General features: G+C 38.5%; 1 protein-coding gene and 1 non-coding gene across 3 annotated transcripts; one reads left to right on the top strand and one right to left on the bottom strand.

Moving 5' to 3' along the window:
• The first annotated feature begins 1,908 nt into the window (after window positions 1–1,908).
• On the top strand, window positions 1,909–15,209 carry EIF5A2 (eukaryotic translation initiation factor 5A2). Of its 2 annotated transcripts, none has more exons than XM_072752214.1 (5): window positions 1,909–2,056; window positions 2,641–2,861; window positions 3,438–3,542; window positions 9,816–9,947; window positions 10,504–15,209. In XM_072752214.1, exons 2-5 carry the CDS (start codon window positions 2,697–2,699, stop codon window positions 10,561–10,563), a joined length of 462 nt encoding a protein of 153 aa, XP_072608315.1. In that variant the 5' UTR covers window positions 1,909–2,056; window positions 2,641–2,696; the 3' UTR covers window positions 10,564–15,209. The 2 variants fall into 2 exon arrangements, with proteins under 2 accessions (XP_072608315.1, XP_072608316.1); XM_072752215.1 differs by having other exon boundaries at window positions 1,917–2,056; window positions 9,816–9,903.
• On the bottom strand, window positions 9,344–9,486 carry LOC112926702 (small nucleolar RNA SNORA67). Its single transcript, XR_003236395.1, has one exon. It is a non-coding gene; the product is annotated as a small nucleolar RNA SNORA67 (small nucleolar RNA).
• Window positions 15,210–17,311: the final 2,102 nt, after the last annotated feature.

Below are 17,311 nucleotides of genomic sequence, written 5' to 3' on the forward strand. Positions count from 1 at the left end.
TTTTAAAAATAAAAATAAAAATAAAAATAAATGAGGTGCTATATAGGTCAGCTGACAAAAATGTGACCAGAGGCTCGCAGGAACCTAACTCGGCATTTCCCCTAGGAACGATGGTTCAACATTTGCTGATGCAATATCCCAGCAACTTCCAACTGTATTTTTTGAATGAATGAAGCTGAATCATCTGATTCCAAATCTACATTTCACGTGAATGCAGTGATGGTGGTAGCTGAAGCAGTGAATGTGGAGCCAAACCGCCTAGAATTCAATCTTAGCTGTCCAATTTCCTAGCTCTCTGATTTTAGGCAAATTCCTTTCCTCTGCTTCCCCCCCCCCCCCAATGAAAAATGTAGATAAAACAGTAGTTGTCAACAGTTGCCAGGGGCTGGGCATAGGGGGGAGGAGGGACCGACCATGAAGAGGCAGGAGGAAACTTTTGGAATGAGGCAAATATTCTTTAACTTGATTAGAGAGTGGTTAGTTCCGCCACGGCCTACGTTTCTCAAAACTCACAGAAGTTTTACTTCGTATAAACCATAACTTAGGGGATCCCTGGGTGGCGCAGCGGTTTGGCACCTGCCTTTGGCCCAGGGCGCGATCCTGGAGACCCGGGATCGAATCCCACGTTGGGCTCCTGGTGCATGGAGCCTGCTTCTCCCTCTGCCTGTGTCTCTGCCTCTCTCTCTCTCTGTATGACTATCATAAATAAATAAAAAAAAAATTTAAACCATAGCTTAAAGTCGAGGCTGAAAGAAAGCAACAGTTACGATTAAAGGAATAACGCCCATAAGACAGGCCATGCCCTCCCCGCTGACATAAATGCCAGTCATCATTCCAACAACACTAGACGGGGAGAAGTCGGGCAGCGCGAGGGAAAGCAGAGTGGACTCAGGAACCGGGTTGTGACTCTTTCAAACATTAGCTCGGGGCTGAATTCAGTTTACGGGACCTGACTTGCTTATTATAAAGGTTAAATTCGACGCGTGTGAAGTATTTGTGCGACAGGTAGAGCCCCACACATAGGGATGTGAAAAGGGGCACAGGCTCTTCGCCAGAGAGCAGCAGAGACTTACAGGGCCACATAACCCAGCCTCCGAGGCAGTGCGCTGTGAAGCGGGGCACAGAGCAGCACGTGTCTGCAGAGGACCTGGGTCCCTAACCCTAGTGGGGTCCCTACTGGCTCCCGGTGGCTTATGAAGACAATCCAAGGGCTCTAACCCGGGAGGGGGTGGACGTACCTCAGACTCAAAATGCCAGCGCCTAGAGGAAGGAAGAGGCGAGCTTGTGAGGGCTGCACGGGCCCGAGCCCGCGATGCACACCGTGCGGCAGGGCTGACACCCAACCGCCTGCACGACGGCCCAGTCGGAAGGACAGGCGGGGGCACCTCGTGCTGCTGTCTGGTCTCGCAGGGCCCACCCCCGAGGGTGCTGCTGACCCCGTCCGGGCGCCCGGGGGGGGGGGGGGCAATTCCTGCCAGAACCTCATCACCCGTCACCCAGCCCCGGCCTCGGGCTCGGCCTCGAGGCAGCGCCCACCCGCGCCTGCGGTTGCAGCTCCACGTTCCCGCCACCAGCACGCAGGGCACCCCCGTTGAAGTCGCGTGCCTCGCGCGACCTGAGGCCGTCACGTGACAACCGCCAGGCCCCTGAAGGGCCGGGGCCGCCACGCGCGCGCTCGGGCTCACCGTGGACTCCGACGGGGACCCGGGGCGCCCCGAACCCAAAAGTTTGCAGGCCCTGGGAAAGTGCTCGCTCCACGCCGGAAGTGCACTAAGCCGCAGCACGTGGGGTTGCCAGGGCGCGCTTCACGTGACGGGGCGGGGCCTCGCGACCCGCGTGGCCAATGGCGGCCCGGGGGGCGGGGCCTGCGACGCGCCGGGACCTATCCCGGAAGTGGGGCTGCGGCGGGGGCGGGCGGGGGCGGGGAGGCCGGGGTGTGGAAAGTGTGGCGGCCCCGCCCCGTCTCCTGGAACCGCCGGGCCGCCGCCGCCGCCGCCGCAGCTGTAGGGGCCCGCGCCGGTGCGCAGGCGACAGGCTCGCTGTCCCCGGCTGGAAGGTGAGGACGTGGGCAAAGCCGGAGGGGCCGGGACCCCCGAGCGAGGCCGGGCAGGAGGAGGCTGAGCGAGGGAAGGAGGAAGGATGGATGGGGGAGCCGGGGCAGGCCCACGCGGGCCGGGCCGGGCGGGCCGGGGATGCCGGCAGGACGGAGGGCGGAGCGCGAGCCCGCCGGCCGAGGGCCAGGTGCGGCCGCCCAGGTCCCGTTATCCCCATCCTGCGCGGGGACGCGCGGCCTGGGCTGGGCCCCCCGGCGGGCACCGGGGCGGGCAGGTCGCCGGCTGCCCCTGCGCTGGGACGGCGGGGGCCGGGTGGGCTGCCCCCGGGGCGTGTAGCCCCACCGCCGCCCCCACCCCCGCCGAGCCCGCCTGCCACTCCCCTCCTCCGGGTGCGAAAGTTTATAGAGGCCCGAGTTGGAAAGTGCCCACTGTTCCCGGGTGGGTGCTCTGTGAATGGGGGGGGGCGGGGCGGGGACTAGATCCGCGATGTCTGGTCCGCAGCGGGTCCGAAATGTGAGGTCTCCCTGCTCTGCGTGCCCGTTGTTGAGAAAAAGCGGACACAAACTTTTTTTTTTTTTTTGCATAGTTTCCCTCCCCCCCCGCCCCCCGCCCCCGAGGAAGCTCCCGTCGCCCCAGCCCACCATGGCGGACGAGATCGACTTCACCACTGGAGATGCTGGGGCTTCCAGCACTTACCCGATGCAGTGCTCGGCCCTGCGCAAAAACGGCTTCGTGGTTCTCAAAGGACGGCCGTGCAAAATAGTGGAAATGTCAACTTCCAAGACCGGAAAGCACGGTCACGCCAAGGTAAGTCCGTGCCCTTCCCCGGTCTCGGTCTCCCTTTGCCTTGCTGTTTTGATCACTTTGTATTCCAGTAGGGAACGTGCGATTTCCATATTTATAACTCGGCAGTAATGACTTTTTTTTTTTTTTTTTTTTTCTTGACCACGATTGCTGAGTGACCAGCCAAGGCTTTTGAATACTGAAAGGTAGCATTTCCTTCGTTGGGCCCTTAATAATGTTTCATTAACCGGTAATGGAAACTTTTTCCTGAATCCCAGTGATTCGGAATACCTGTTCTGTTTATGGACGAGAAAACCTGTTCTAACGTAACTTCATCTCTCTTACACAGTCTTATAACTGAATTCCTAGACTAGGAATTGGGTCTTGATATGTCATGAAGCTGTTTCGTTGTTCGCTGCTTCTCAATTCCCTGACCCCTGCTTTTTTTTTTTTTTTTTTTAAGAAAATAAAATTAGATGACCTTGGAAGGAGAAAGAATCTGTCTGTCGTAATCAGCTTTGGTATTGTGCTCTTGTGTATGTAATGAGTGATATACTTGGCAAAGATTAAACAGGTTTCCTGTTCTCCCTCCTCTGTTAGGTTCACCTTGTCGGAATTGATATTTTCACCGGCAAAAAATATGAAGATATTTGCCCTTCTACTCACAACATGGATGTTCCAAATATTAAGAGAAACGATTATCAAGTGAGTACTAGCTTCCTTTAAAATGCTGTTTTGTCTCTTAAAGTTGTAAATGCATTCTACTATCAACAGGAATTCAACAAAACCTGGTAGTAGTTTTGTAGGTTTTTCTAACCAGATACTAAGCACCACCACCTATCTTAGAAATTTAAAATAGTGGTATTTAACACTTGTATCTTATCTAGAATTATAGCTAATTTGCTTTTTTTTTTTTTTGACGTTTTTGCATTTTTAAAAGTTGAACATATCTTATTATTTCTCAGGCCAAGGGACTGCTTATTGTGACTAAGTTCAGTGTTTAGTGAAACTACTACGCTCTTTGTTGTAAAATATTTCCAATTCAGATAACTCCCTCCTGGATATTTTATTTCTTTTCACTTGTCAAGCCTAAGACTTTTAAGAAATCATTGGAATTCATGTTCCACCAATCAAGTTTGTATATTAATGAATGTGAGTCAGAATTTGATATTCTTAAATAGGGAAGTGAGTTGAAAGTGTTTAATATAAGGGATAAAGTATACCACCATGGCATATGGTAAAGAAAATACAAAACTATGTAATTGTTTTATTTACATTCAGTGACCATGCTGTGACCTTTTGTTAAATTATAGGTTTAGACTTCCAACTTGTAGTTCCAATTATACATTTGGATAAGTCATGTTTAATGATAGCATTTTGTTGTTTCGGAGTATTGGTGGTAACCAAACCAGTGACCTCATAGGATGTGGGACCTCAGATTAATTATAACTAAAGTCTTTATTGTAAGTCTTCAATCTCATTGTCAAGCATACCTATATAAAACTCTTTTTTGTTCATTTTATGGAGTCAGAAATGCAAGTGTGACACTTAGATTTTCATTCATTTTAAACCGATTTCTTGCTGTACCTTGTATTGTATTATATACATGTTACCATCAACTGCAGTTAACATATGATTTCCTTTTACTTTGTCCACATGTAAAAATATTTTTATGTAGGTTTTTTTTTTTTTTAAGATTTTATTTATTCATGAGAGACACACACAAGAGAGGCAGAGACACAGGCAGAGGGAGAAGCAGGCTCCACGCAGGGAGCCTGATATGGGACTCAATCCCCGGACCCAGGATCATGCCCTGAGCTGAAGGCAGATGCTCAACTGCTAAGCCACCCAGCCATCCCTATTTTTACATAGTTTTATTCTACTAAGCAGTTGTATATTTTCACTTTCCCACTTGTAAATGTTTTCTAGGTTGCTTTGGAGTCTTTTTAGAAATTTGCGTTGTCTTATTATAGTAATAGCATATTGAGTTTTTTTAATCAGACAATTTGGGTTTAGATCTGCTCCTGCCACTTTCTAGCTGGATGACCTTGGACAAATTATACAATCTCTCTGAGCCTCAATCTTCCATCTACAAAGGAAGGATAATGGGAGGATTAAAGAGAAAATGTTTCCCATAATTACCTCATCGGTAGATATGTACCAAAAAGTAATTCTGCTCCCCTCTCTTTTCCTTCATAAAAATTCCATCTAACCATTCCATTGTACTTGGGACACCTAATTTAGACATGGCTTATAGTGGGTGCTCAATAAACATTTGTTAAATGCATGTGGGATTATTCAGTGAAGTAAGGATAGTGTAGCTAAGGCTAGGTATAGACTTTTCTTTTACCAAAAAATGGATTTCTGTTTTCATCCTTCACATGTGAATGCTTTGAATGTTCAATGTTTATTACATATATATTAAGATGCATTCAATACAGAATGCTTTTGCCTTTGGGCATTTCAAAAAGATAGTATCAGTAAGTCATATGATTACTACTATGATCAAATTAGCCATTGTTTGGAGTTCAAGATTTAACAAAAAGGAAAAATTTGGTTTGGGTTTTATTTGGGGATACAGCAGGGTCCAGACTAGGGTGAGGGGAACAAGGTAAGTGAGCACAAAATTTTAAATGAAAACAGGACCACTAACAGTGTCAAGCCAGTGGAGCCTTAGGCAAAAGGAAAAAAAATCAGTAATTCAAATTTTGTTTTTATTTAATATTTTGCTGTTTTGTTCATCATGAAATTTTTGCATTAATTCTATTTTTAAAATATTTGGTCACTGATGAGTTTTTTTTTTTTTTTTTTTTTTGGTGCCACCTTAAATTTTGCACTCAAGACAAGAGCCTCGCTTGCCTCATCCTATCTCAGCCTTTGCTATGTAGTCTACACTGTATTATGGATAAGAGAATGACTCAAGTCAAACAGGCTAGTTCTGAATCCTTACTTTAATACTAATTATCTGACCTTGGTTGGCAAGTTATTTACCCTCTCACCTTTTTTTCTTTGTTTATAAAATGAGAGTAAGAATAATAAACTCCTCATAGGATCATTGTGAGATTAATGCTTAGAACAGTGCCTGGCACAGTAAATGCTCAGTGATCACATCGCTTCATTATCAAGTCACCATATAATACTTATTTCTGTTCATTTAAAAAAATTAACTCTGTGAGCCTTTTCAGTTATATTTGTTGTGCTGTGGTGGTCTTCATGCACCTATCCACACCAAATAATACGAGGTATGAGCCTGGAGTTGGGAGAAAAAAGTTTCTATCAAAGACAATATTGGACAATTGTCAAATTTGAGTATGGACTATACACTAAATATTTTAACAATAATGCATTTTTTAATTTTGAAAAATAAGCTCATTATATAAGAGTTTGTCTTAGGAAAACAGACTGAAGTATTTATTGCTCAAGAGTCATGATGTTTGAAACATACTCTCAAATGGTTCGGTAAAAAGAAGAAAAGAATAAGAATGTATGTTGTATGCATTTTATGCATTCCCATACACAGAAAAAATGCACATGTGGTTAAATATTAACAATGGGTGAGTCTGGGGAAAAGATATGGGATTTTGATGTATTATTTTTGTAACTTTTCTATGTGTCTGAAAATTTTTAAATAATTTGTGTAAGAAGATCAAATAATTTCCATTATCTAATTTTATTTTTTTATAGTGTAGTTTTGTTTTTGAAAATTTAATTTTAAAAAAATAAAACAAGAAAATTTAATTTTTATTTCACATAGCAATTTATTTTAATAAGATGTTTAATTTTTAAAATATGTTTTACTAGGTTTTTTATAATGTCTATACATTTTTTGTTTGAAATGCTCTTTATTTCATCCCACAGTTTAACTTATGAATTCTTAACTCTTTAAAAATAAAATACCACCATTATATAAAGAAATACCAAAGTATCAGTATTATTATTATTATGCTTTTATGTTTAAGTCACTAATGGCAGTGGGAACTTTAAATTCTTTCTTTAAATTGTTAAAAGAGCCAAAATTAGAAAGACCTACCTTATAAGCCTGTCACTAATTGTTTAAAATTATACAATAAATGGTGTTGGGAATACTGGGCAGCCACATGCAAGAGAATGAAACCAGACTATCTTATACAATATACAAAAATTAACTCAAAATGAGCTAAATACTTGAAAGGAAGACCTGAAATCACAAAACTAGAAGAAAATATTGGGGGTAAGCTTCTTGACATTGGTCTTGGCATTAAATTTTTGGATCTGACACCAAAAACAAAGGCAAAGCAAAAATAAACAAGTGAGACTGTATGAAACTAAAAAGCTTCTGTACAGAAAAATAAACCATCAAGATGAAAAGACAATACCGAATGGAAGAAAATATTTGCAAAATATATATTCAATAAGGGGTTAATATCCAAAATATATAAGGAACTCAACAGCAAAAAACCCCAAGCAACTTGATCAAAAAATGGGCAGAAGATCTAAACAGACATTTTTCCAAAGAGATACAGATGGCCAACAGGTACAGGAGAAGATGTTCAACATCACTAATTACCAGGGAACTTAAAATCAAAACCATAATGAGCTATCACTTCGTATCTGTTAGAATAGCTATTATCCAAAAGACAAAAAGTACCAAGTGTTAGAGTAGATCCGGAGAAAAAGGAACCTTCATGCAGTGTTACCAGGGATGTAAATTGGTACAGCCACCATGGAAAACAGTTTGGAGGTTCCCCCAAAAAAGTAGAACTACCATATGATCCAAGTATACCACTTCAGGGTATTTATATGAACAACTAACTTCAAAAGATATATGCACTCAGATGTTCATTGCAGCATTATTTATAATAGCCAAGATATGAAACAACTTAAATGTCTGTTAATGGATAAATGGGTAAAGAAGATGGGGTATATATACACAGTGGACTACTACTCAGCCATAAAAAAGGAAATGTTAAAAAAAAAAAAAGGAAATGTTGACATTTTCAATAACCTGGATGGAACTTGAAGGTATTATGCTAAGTGAAGTAAGTCAAAGAGAGAAAGATAAATACTGTATGCTTTCACTTACATGTGAAATGTAAAAAAACAAATGAACAAAAACAAAACAAAACTTATAGAGCAGATTAGTGGTCAGTTATTAGGAGGGGGTGGGGATGAGAGAAATGGGTAAAGGGAGTCAATTGTATGGTGACATATGATAACTAGACTTACTGTGGTTGTTGCTTTGTAGTGTCTACAGTGATTGGTGTGATTAAAAAAAAAAAACAACACTATACTTCTGCCTCAACCTCCTTGTTCCGCTCTCCTCTACCCATCCCCTGCAAATGTTTGAGTGATGTAAAGATGAATTAAAAGTATTTGTGGTTGTTTTGGAGGATTTTTTTGTTTTGTTTTGAGATTTTAGACATGTGCAAAAGCTGAAATCTCTTGGTGGGGTGTCTGAGGAAAGCCATAGCCAGACTTGGTAGTACCACAGAAGATAGCTTTGAAATCTACCTCTACAGTATGCTTGTGTTATATCATGGTAACTAAAGGGAGGTAAGGATCATATCTTTGGCCCCTTTTGTGTTTGTCAATGTTAGCATCTTGTATTCTGAACAACTGCCTTTTATAAAATCTGTTAGAAGTATGAGCATACTGATAATGTACATGCTTTTAGAATAAGAGTACAGCCTGTTTCCTCATTCCTATAATAAAAAAATTTAGTGATGTCAAAACTGCCTTTTTGAAGGTTAGACTGAGTTTGTCTCATTAATGTCATCAACAAGCTAGTGTTTCTAGCTTCTAATGTTGTTGGTAGCAAACTGAAGACCCCAAATTTTCCATTGACGTTTGTTCATAATCACATTGTAAACTATAAGTTTACAGTTAAAGAACACGTTGTAATCATGGAAAACTAAAATTAACTTTATGCCCATGGGAAAACAGTTTAATAAGTTACAATCTACCTATGCAGTTGTGAAGTGGTTAAAGAGACTAAGGTAGGTCCATAGTTTCCAATTTGGAAAGATTTCTGAGACATACTGTTAAGTGAAAACAATTTGTTGAAAAATACCTGTAATATCCCTTTTTTTTCTTGCCTCAAAAAGTGGCATTTATTCAAAGAAAAAAAAATGACAAGATGTCCATCCCATGACTCTTTTCCTTCCCCACTCCTGCTCCTCTTTAGCCCCCTATGGACTGAATCCTAGGTAGGGCTAGAGAGCACGGCAGCCCCTCAGATGAGGTCAGCAACATTGAGGAGTATCTATCTCCTCAATGGAGGTGTTGAAGGTGTCAATGTCTCGAAGAGCCCTCCTGTCTTCTGTCACCATGTTAATGGCCACACTCTTAGAGCCAGATCATCCATCACTACCAATTTCTAAGGATATAGTTTTCCCTGTTGGTGGGAAGGTCATAGCTGGTGACTAAAGAAACCTGCTGCCCATCCATGGTTCTGGCCTAGATCAAAGGAGAGGACAACTTCGGCATGTGACAGAGAAGGGAGCACAGTCCAGAAGGGATTGAAGTATATGTGTAGGTAGCCAAAGGAAGGCAAAGGAAACAAACATCCCCTCTCCTCCAACAACCTAAAGCATTCCAGATTTTATTCCAAGTTGCTACTTTTCTGAAGGTGGGCATAAGCAGGCTCCTTGAAAAGGGAATCGTTTTGGATTCCCATTTATTTTTCTGAAAGCAACTATTTGTATTGTTTACATAAGTATAAATTCTTTAGGACATACTATATTTATATGTATATATATGGTTATATATATATATGATTATATATATATTTGGGGGAAGGTGGTGTGCAGGAAAGAGTGAACTTACACTTTTAGTCTGTACATCTTTTATGTTTTTATATGTTTAGCATTTTTAAGCACTAGAATATATTAGTGTATTACTGTACCTCTACAATTAATGTGGATTGCAACCTAACTATATAAATATTACAAATAGCCAATATAATCTAATCAGTGCAAATGATACAATTTCTTTTAATAGCTCATATGCATTCAAGATGGTTACCTTTCCCTGCTGACAGAAACTGGTGAAGTTCGTGAGGATCTTAAGCTGCCAGAAGGTGAACTAGGTAAAGAAATAGAAGGAAAATACAATGCAGGTGAAGATGTACAGGTAAAGACCTATGGGGCAATTGTTCTTTATAAAAACTTTGGCCTAAACTAGTTAGCAAAAAATGCCAACTATGAAATGTAGTTTTTAAATACTGCTGAAATTTAGAATGGTCTCTATAAGACAGTTTTCCCATGATACTCTTAGAGACCCATTACCAAAGAAGGTATCAAAGTTCACTTTTTGATAAGTAGATACTGCCAAACCCAAATCTGTTTTGAGGACCAGCATCTGAATTATTAAGGATGAGAAAGGTTGTTATGGGAATACTAAAGCATGAAAGTGATTTGTTCTAACTCTCAGAAGTATAACATCTAGCAAGTATTGAGGTATTTATAGCTCTTTTCTCCCTATCCTTGGAAGTTCTCTTAAAAAAACCACAATTGAGAAATTTTGCTCTGGAAAACCATAAAGAAAGTAGATTATCTAGTCTTGGAATTCTTCTTTCCAAGGTCAACGTGTATAAAATTTCCACAAATACGAAGCCTATAACAAATTAAATATATCTTATACATGTATTGCCTTCTGAATAATTTTTTGCCTACATTTTGCCTTCTAGGTATCTGTTATGTGTGCAATGAGTGAAGAATATGCTGTAGCCATAAAGCCCTGCAAATAAATGGGAACATCAGGCACGAGCAAAATGTTTAGGTCTGGATCAACCACAGATCTAAAGTTTGGCTCTAAATTGTCACCAAAGCTATGGCCTTCATAAGCAACCTCATTTCTTTTTTAATTGTTTTGAAATTGTGCTGAGTTAGTTTTGCAGGCAATTGTTAATTTAAAATAATCAAGATGTGTAATTCTCTTTTTTTAATTTTGTAGGTGTCTTTCCTATAACTTTCCTGTGGTTTTCAATGAGTCCAAGAAACTGATAAGATGGCTTCAGCAGATATGATTTGTCTGAGCAAATCATTCCTGAATTTTAGTTGATAAATAAACCAGGGTTTTAAATCAGACAATGTAGCATCTAGTGGTATTGAAGTACCACATTTAAGTTGAATTGTTCTACATTAATTTCACACTTATAGAGTGAATAGATTATGGATTGGGATTGTCACAGTTTCAGCCTGTGTGTGGCAAGCACAAATCCTTAAATAGGTATCATGTTATCAAAAAGTGTCAGTTATCCTAGTAGGCATGTGCAGCCACCTGTATTACCTCAGTCATACTTTTCTTTGCCAAAATTGTTGGAGAACTAAATGTTACCTTATATGTAGTGATTTTGGTACCTGCTTGTGGTTGACAGGCCTTGAACTGTTGGGTGACTATAATATTAGCAAGTCAGATTGTAGCACAGGGAGTTGGTTAGAACTATAGGTCTTTACTGGAGGCCTGTGTATTGGGCATAAATATAGGAAGTTTCTAGTTATGTTTTTGCTTTTTCCATTTGTTCTCTGTATTTAAAGGAGGGACCTGCTTTATAGGATACTGTGTAGTGCTTTTTATCAATTATGTTGAATAAATTGCTGTTATTTATAATAGTCACTCCTTTCCAACCATTTTTAAGGAGTTTTTTTGTTTGTTTGTTTTTTTACATTAAAATATTTAGTTGTCAGACAAAAAACTGGAAATTCTTAACTTTAAATTGTTTTGGCACATTTGTTAAATTTATGTACACTTTTTCTAAAGTGAAATGAAAGTGAATCACGGAAGATGAGTTACTTTATGTGATTATTATTTTACTTATTTTAAGAAGTACATCTATTTTTTCCTGATTGTTATGTACTTAATTAAGTTACTGGTACGAAACAGAACTAAGAAAGAATTCTAGAAACGGAAGTCTTTTAAAAAGTGTTAGGTGACTTAGCTACCTTTCTCTTGTCTTTTGGATCATGTATATCTTATTTCCAGGGTTCTAGACATTGTTACAGGGTTTGTGAGGACCTTTGACTCAGTAACAATCATTATATTGAAATGAAACTCATAAAAAAAAATCGCTACTTCAGTAATACCTTCATTCTCTAAAACAGTATGAGACCTTTCCTATCATTCCTTGAACTCTGAAAGGCCTTTGTTTCTATCATCTAGAGGAAAACATATATGATGCTGTAACTGATCTAATCAGTAACTGAATATAGGCATCAGAAATAGACGATCCTAAAGGTTTTAGTTACTTAATTTGTGCACATTTTTAAATCTTGTATTGATTTCAGCAGATCCATGTGGAGAAGAAATGATATTTTAAGAGAAATGTAAGAAGAGTTCTAAAGCACAAGAAATATTGAGGTTGTAGTTAATCAGTTTAGTGTAACATTTTACCTTTTGCTCATCTAAAGCACAATTAGAAATTAGGCTAAATTCTTTCCAGTGTTCCGTTTAAATATCTACTACGTACTGCTCTAGTTTTTTAGTAATCTATACTGTGTGTTTTACTTGTTGCTGGTTGGCATTGTTACCCACAGGAATCCCAGGAAGTTCTTTATGCTGCTTGCTGGTCACTCATATGACCCTAGTTAACCATATTAGTGTTCTGGTTTACTATTAATTCTGGATTAGCATGCCCTCGTTGTTCCTAACTTGTCAAACTTCACATAAATACATTTTCAATTGTGAGGTAAGCATATGTAAATTAAAATAATGCATCTCTATCTTCATACCTTGAATGGCAAAAGCTATTTATGCATAAATATTTTAAGTACTATAATGAAGTGTAAATACTCCTCTGATATATAAGTATAGATTTTAAAGATATGGGACTGTTTATTTTCACATAAGTCAGTACATGTTTCTCTAGAACAAAATATTTCATTTAGTAAAGCTTTATAAATTATATTAAAAGGAAGCAGGTAAACATTTTTTTAACATAGAACAGAAGTGACTTCATTCTTTTTTGACATCAGAAATATTAGACGTTGACTCCTAGTATTTGTTGTACTTTTTTGTAGGAAATGTTAAATATCACAGGTTACCATGTATAGGGTGTAGACTGTCATGTTGATAGATTATACAATGATACACTGTTTTTGTCTGCAGGCATTTCACCAATTTATATACAATATTAACAAGTGGAATATTTGTTTGTTTCTAGAGCAACATATTTTCTTTCTACTGTGAAGACTTTGTTATATACCTTATTTGCTACTACAAAGTTGTATACCCTCTGAAATTGATCAAATCATTGCTACTTTGACTTATCATAAACATAATTATGATGTTTCTTTCATTCTCCCCTCCAAGGGCTGTCTGTCACTTGAAATTGTTGCTAACCAAGCTCTTGAATCCGTTACCATTTATGGTACAAAATTCTGTACCAATGCTTTGTAACAATTACCAAAACTCTCCTGCAGCCAGAGCATGATACCTTTAATAAGAAATGCTGTAATAAAATGTCTAGGCTATAAAATTTGGGGACACAATTTTTCAGTATAGCACAATGTGAGTGTGTGCATATGCACACATAGCTTTGTATGTTTGTTCTTTTTACAAAGTCCTTCCAACTCTTTAAAGTACTGTAGTCTGGTAGTGCCTCAAATGTTGGTAACTTTTTTTTTAATTTACAACTTTTCCAGAATTTGTTTTTGTAACTTTAAAGTTTCTCAATTAGATTATTTCTAGTTGAGCTGTAATTTGAATGCATTGTTCTCAGGGCTGTTTGTGCTAAGAGCTGAAGTTGCAGTATTTTAAAGCTAACTGCCTGAAAGTATATTGCAAAAATTTCCCAAATTGTAGTACAATGATACATGCAAATAAAAAGTCCTTACCATCCACATACTTAACCCATATGCTAAGCATTAAAGGAAAAAAAAATGGGAACATTGATAACATCTATACTGGAATCTTGCCATATTTTTTTCATTCTAGAATAGAATTTGTTAGTCTTATCTTAAACCCAAACCTTAATGATGTATCTGAAAGCATTCCTTTGGCATGGACCCCAAAGATAGTTTTTAGAGCCAGACAAAGACGTAGTGGTTCTCGAACATATTTAGGGATAACAGATCAAAAACTCGTAATGCTCTTTTGGGTATACGAAAATGTTTACATACAGAATTCTATAATATGAACTGGAAACAAATTTACTATGAGAAAATGTGGCTCTTAAGCAGTATAAGAGCAAACTATAAGTATATTTCCATAAACCGTACATTATATTGAACTGATCAACAGTTTAAAATTTTCTAACTTTACTTAGGCATAATATTTTATAGTTTTTAAGCCTTTTTTCTCCTAGCATTCAGACAAGTAACAGACAACAAAGGCTTATGAAAAATTTATTGTGGAAAAATGTTAAAATTGAGAAAATTCAATCTATTAACTTTAATCCATTAAAATTTTCCCCCTGAATTGGACATATGGCTTCATTATTTGATTTTAGCAGGGAACATTTGGATTTAGCTTATGGAACACAGATGTTCTGTGAGAACATGACTTGAAGTCACTATATAATTTAATGTTTCTCCATTAAGTATACATCTGGACATCAACTTAACTACCAAGTGAGTTCAAGTGCCTGAACTGAAAAGTGCTGTCTACATCTAATTAGCATGTTTTCCTTATGTGAAAGATGCATCTTTTAGCAATGCATATCAGGCTTTCACCTACTAGAAACATACTTGTTGCCAACCTTTTACCAACCACGGCTATTCCTCTCGCCTTAGAATTGAGTGAAACCTATTTTACAATTGAGGGAGAGGTTCTTTTATTTATATGAAGCCCCTAAAACCATTCCTTGGTATTGGTAGACTTAGGATTAACTTAGTTTGAGATTATATTTTTTAAAAACTCTGGACATTAAACTATATTCAGTGATGACTGTACAGCTTGTCATAAGTCGTAATTGTGATCTTTCTTGAGAGGAATTCTTTACACCTACTAAAAATAAGCACTCTTGTGTTTGTTACAAAATATAATGCAAATTACTAGTTCCATGCTAGTATAATGAAAATTACTAGTCCCATATGATTATATCCCTATAATCTCCTCTCCAAAAAGGAAATAGTTGAAATGGCATTGTCTAATCTAGTGGCACTTTATTAGTAACACATTTTGTTTGTTTTAGGTATTAGAATTCTTGCTTTTATCTACAGAGACTCATGTTTTAGCTAAAACTTTAAAATCGTAAGATCTGTAGTATGGATATTATAATTGTGCATTTTACATTTCAAAAATGGGTAAAATTCAAATGTTGTCTTTGGCTACACTAAATTACTGAACTCCTTTACATTATAGATGATGAACGTCAATTATAACTTTTTGTTATGTTACAATATATTTGTCTGGTAACTTCATCAGTTATATTAAATAAAAATAAAGTTAACTTAACAGCTTGCCTTATTCTTGTACACATACATTCCTAAAACCATCTTCATACTAGAAAACAGTGTGGATTAATGTGTTTAGCACTATTAAAAGAAAATCTAACTTGTTTTTACCATGTTTTTGTAGCTCAATCCTTACTAGAGAGCACCCCAGCTTTGTGGCTGTGAATGTTAATTTTTAAATTTTAGTTCTAGATATGGGCACAGTTTTGTTTTAATTTTTAAGTTAATAGTTTAAAATATGTAAAATTGTCCCATGGTTCAAAATTCTATAGTTACAAGAGTAAAAACATATTCCCATCTTCATCCTTTTCCTCCCATTCTTCCAGAGAATGCAAGAGCAGTTAAGTGTCCCTCCCCTCCCCCTGACCTCCCAGACTCTGAAACCTTGCTTCTCTGCCAGCATTGCTGTTCTCTTTCCACAGTGATGTGAATGGTGTGATGAGTCCCTGAAGCAAACTTCTCATCCTTTTTCCAATTCTATGTGTAATCAATAGTGTCTGGATAGTTTCATCCCTAGACGGCTCAACTGTTTCTTCCTTTTACACACTGTACCATTCTAGAATATCTCCCACTCCAACATGTGAACTATGCCAAAAGACTACCAGAACAGTTATAACCTCATATCCATGGCTAGGATTATTGATATCCATACCCTTCCAAATCCAGTGGGATAATTGTGCAATAAACAAAGTACCAGATTAGTCTTCCAGTCCTTAGTCCCACTCTTCTTCTTTTTTTTTTTTTTTTTTTTTTTTTTTTTGCCATTTGTAAATACCAGTAGCTTGGTCTCCCAGAGGGAGGCCTGGGAGGAAAAGAAAAAGAGTGAAAAGGCTGATTATTTGTTAGGTGTCAGCATGTCTTAATCTCCCCAACTCCATCTCTAACCTTATAATTAAGTATTCTATCCAAATAGGAGGTATCCTGTAGAATTGCCTCATTTAGAACTCATACTGTCTATCTAAAGTGTGTGTTCCACTGGAAATTTAAAACATCTATAAGCATACCTCAGAGATATTGCAGGTTTGGTTCCAGAACATTGGAATAAAGCGAATATCAAAACAAAGGGAGTCAAATGAAATTTTCAGTTTCCTAGTACATTTACTGTATGCTGTAGTCTGTTAAGTGTGCTGTACATTATGCTGTAGTCTGTTAAGTGTGCAATTGCATTATATCTAAAAAGGCAACGTACATACGTGAATTAAAAAATATCGCTAGGGATCCCTGGGTGGCGCAGCGGTTTGGCGCCTGCCTTTGGCCCAGGGCGCGATCCTGGAGACCCGGGATCGAATCCCACGTCGGGCTCCCGGTGCATGGAGCCTGCTTCTCCCTCTGCCTGTGTCTCTGCCTCTCTCTCTGTGTGACTATCATAAATCAATAAAAAAAAAAAAAAATTAAAAAATATCGCTAAAAAATGCTAACCATCATCTGAGCTTTCAGCAAGTCATAGGCCTTTTTGTTGGTGAGTTTTCCTTGATGTTGATTGACTACTGACTGATCAAGGTGGTGGTTCCTGAAGGTTGCGTGGCCGTGGCAATTTCTTAAAATGAGGCAACAGTGAAATTGTCTGATCAATTGATCAATTACTCCTTTCATAAACTATTTCTCTAAGGTATGCAATGCTTGGGATAGCATTTTACCCACAATAGAACTTCCTTCAAAATTGGAGTCGATCCTCTCAAACATCAAACACTACCATTACTGTAGCAAGTAAGTTTATGTTATATTCTAAATCCTTTGTTGTCATTTCAGTAATCTTCATAGCATCTTCACAAGAAGTAGATTCCATGTCAAGAAACTCACTTTCCTTGCTCATCCATAAACAACACCCAATCCATTAAAGTTTTATGAGATTTTTGCAATTCAAATACTATAATAATGAAAAAGTGTGAAATATTGTGAAAATTACCAAAATGTGACATAGAGATATGAAGTAAGCAGATGGTGTTGGAAAAAAATGATAGACTTGCTGGGCTAAAGAGTTGCTATGATTTTCAATTTGAAAGAAAAAAAATATCTGAAATGCAATAGAGCAAAGTGCAAGATAAGGTGTGCCAATATTCTCATGATACATTCAGCAGGATCAGTTGCAACCGGTGGGTGTGT

This window comes from Vulpes vulpes, chromosome 3 (assembly GCF_048418805.1).
Source record: "Vulpes vulpes isolate BD-2025 chromosome 3, VulVul3, whole genome shotgun sequence".
Lineage (NCBI taxonomy): Eukaryota > Metazoa > Chordata > Mammalia > Carnivora > Canidae > Vulpes > Vulpes vulpes.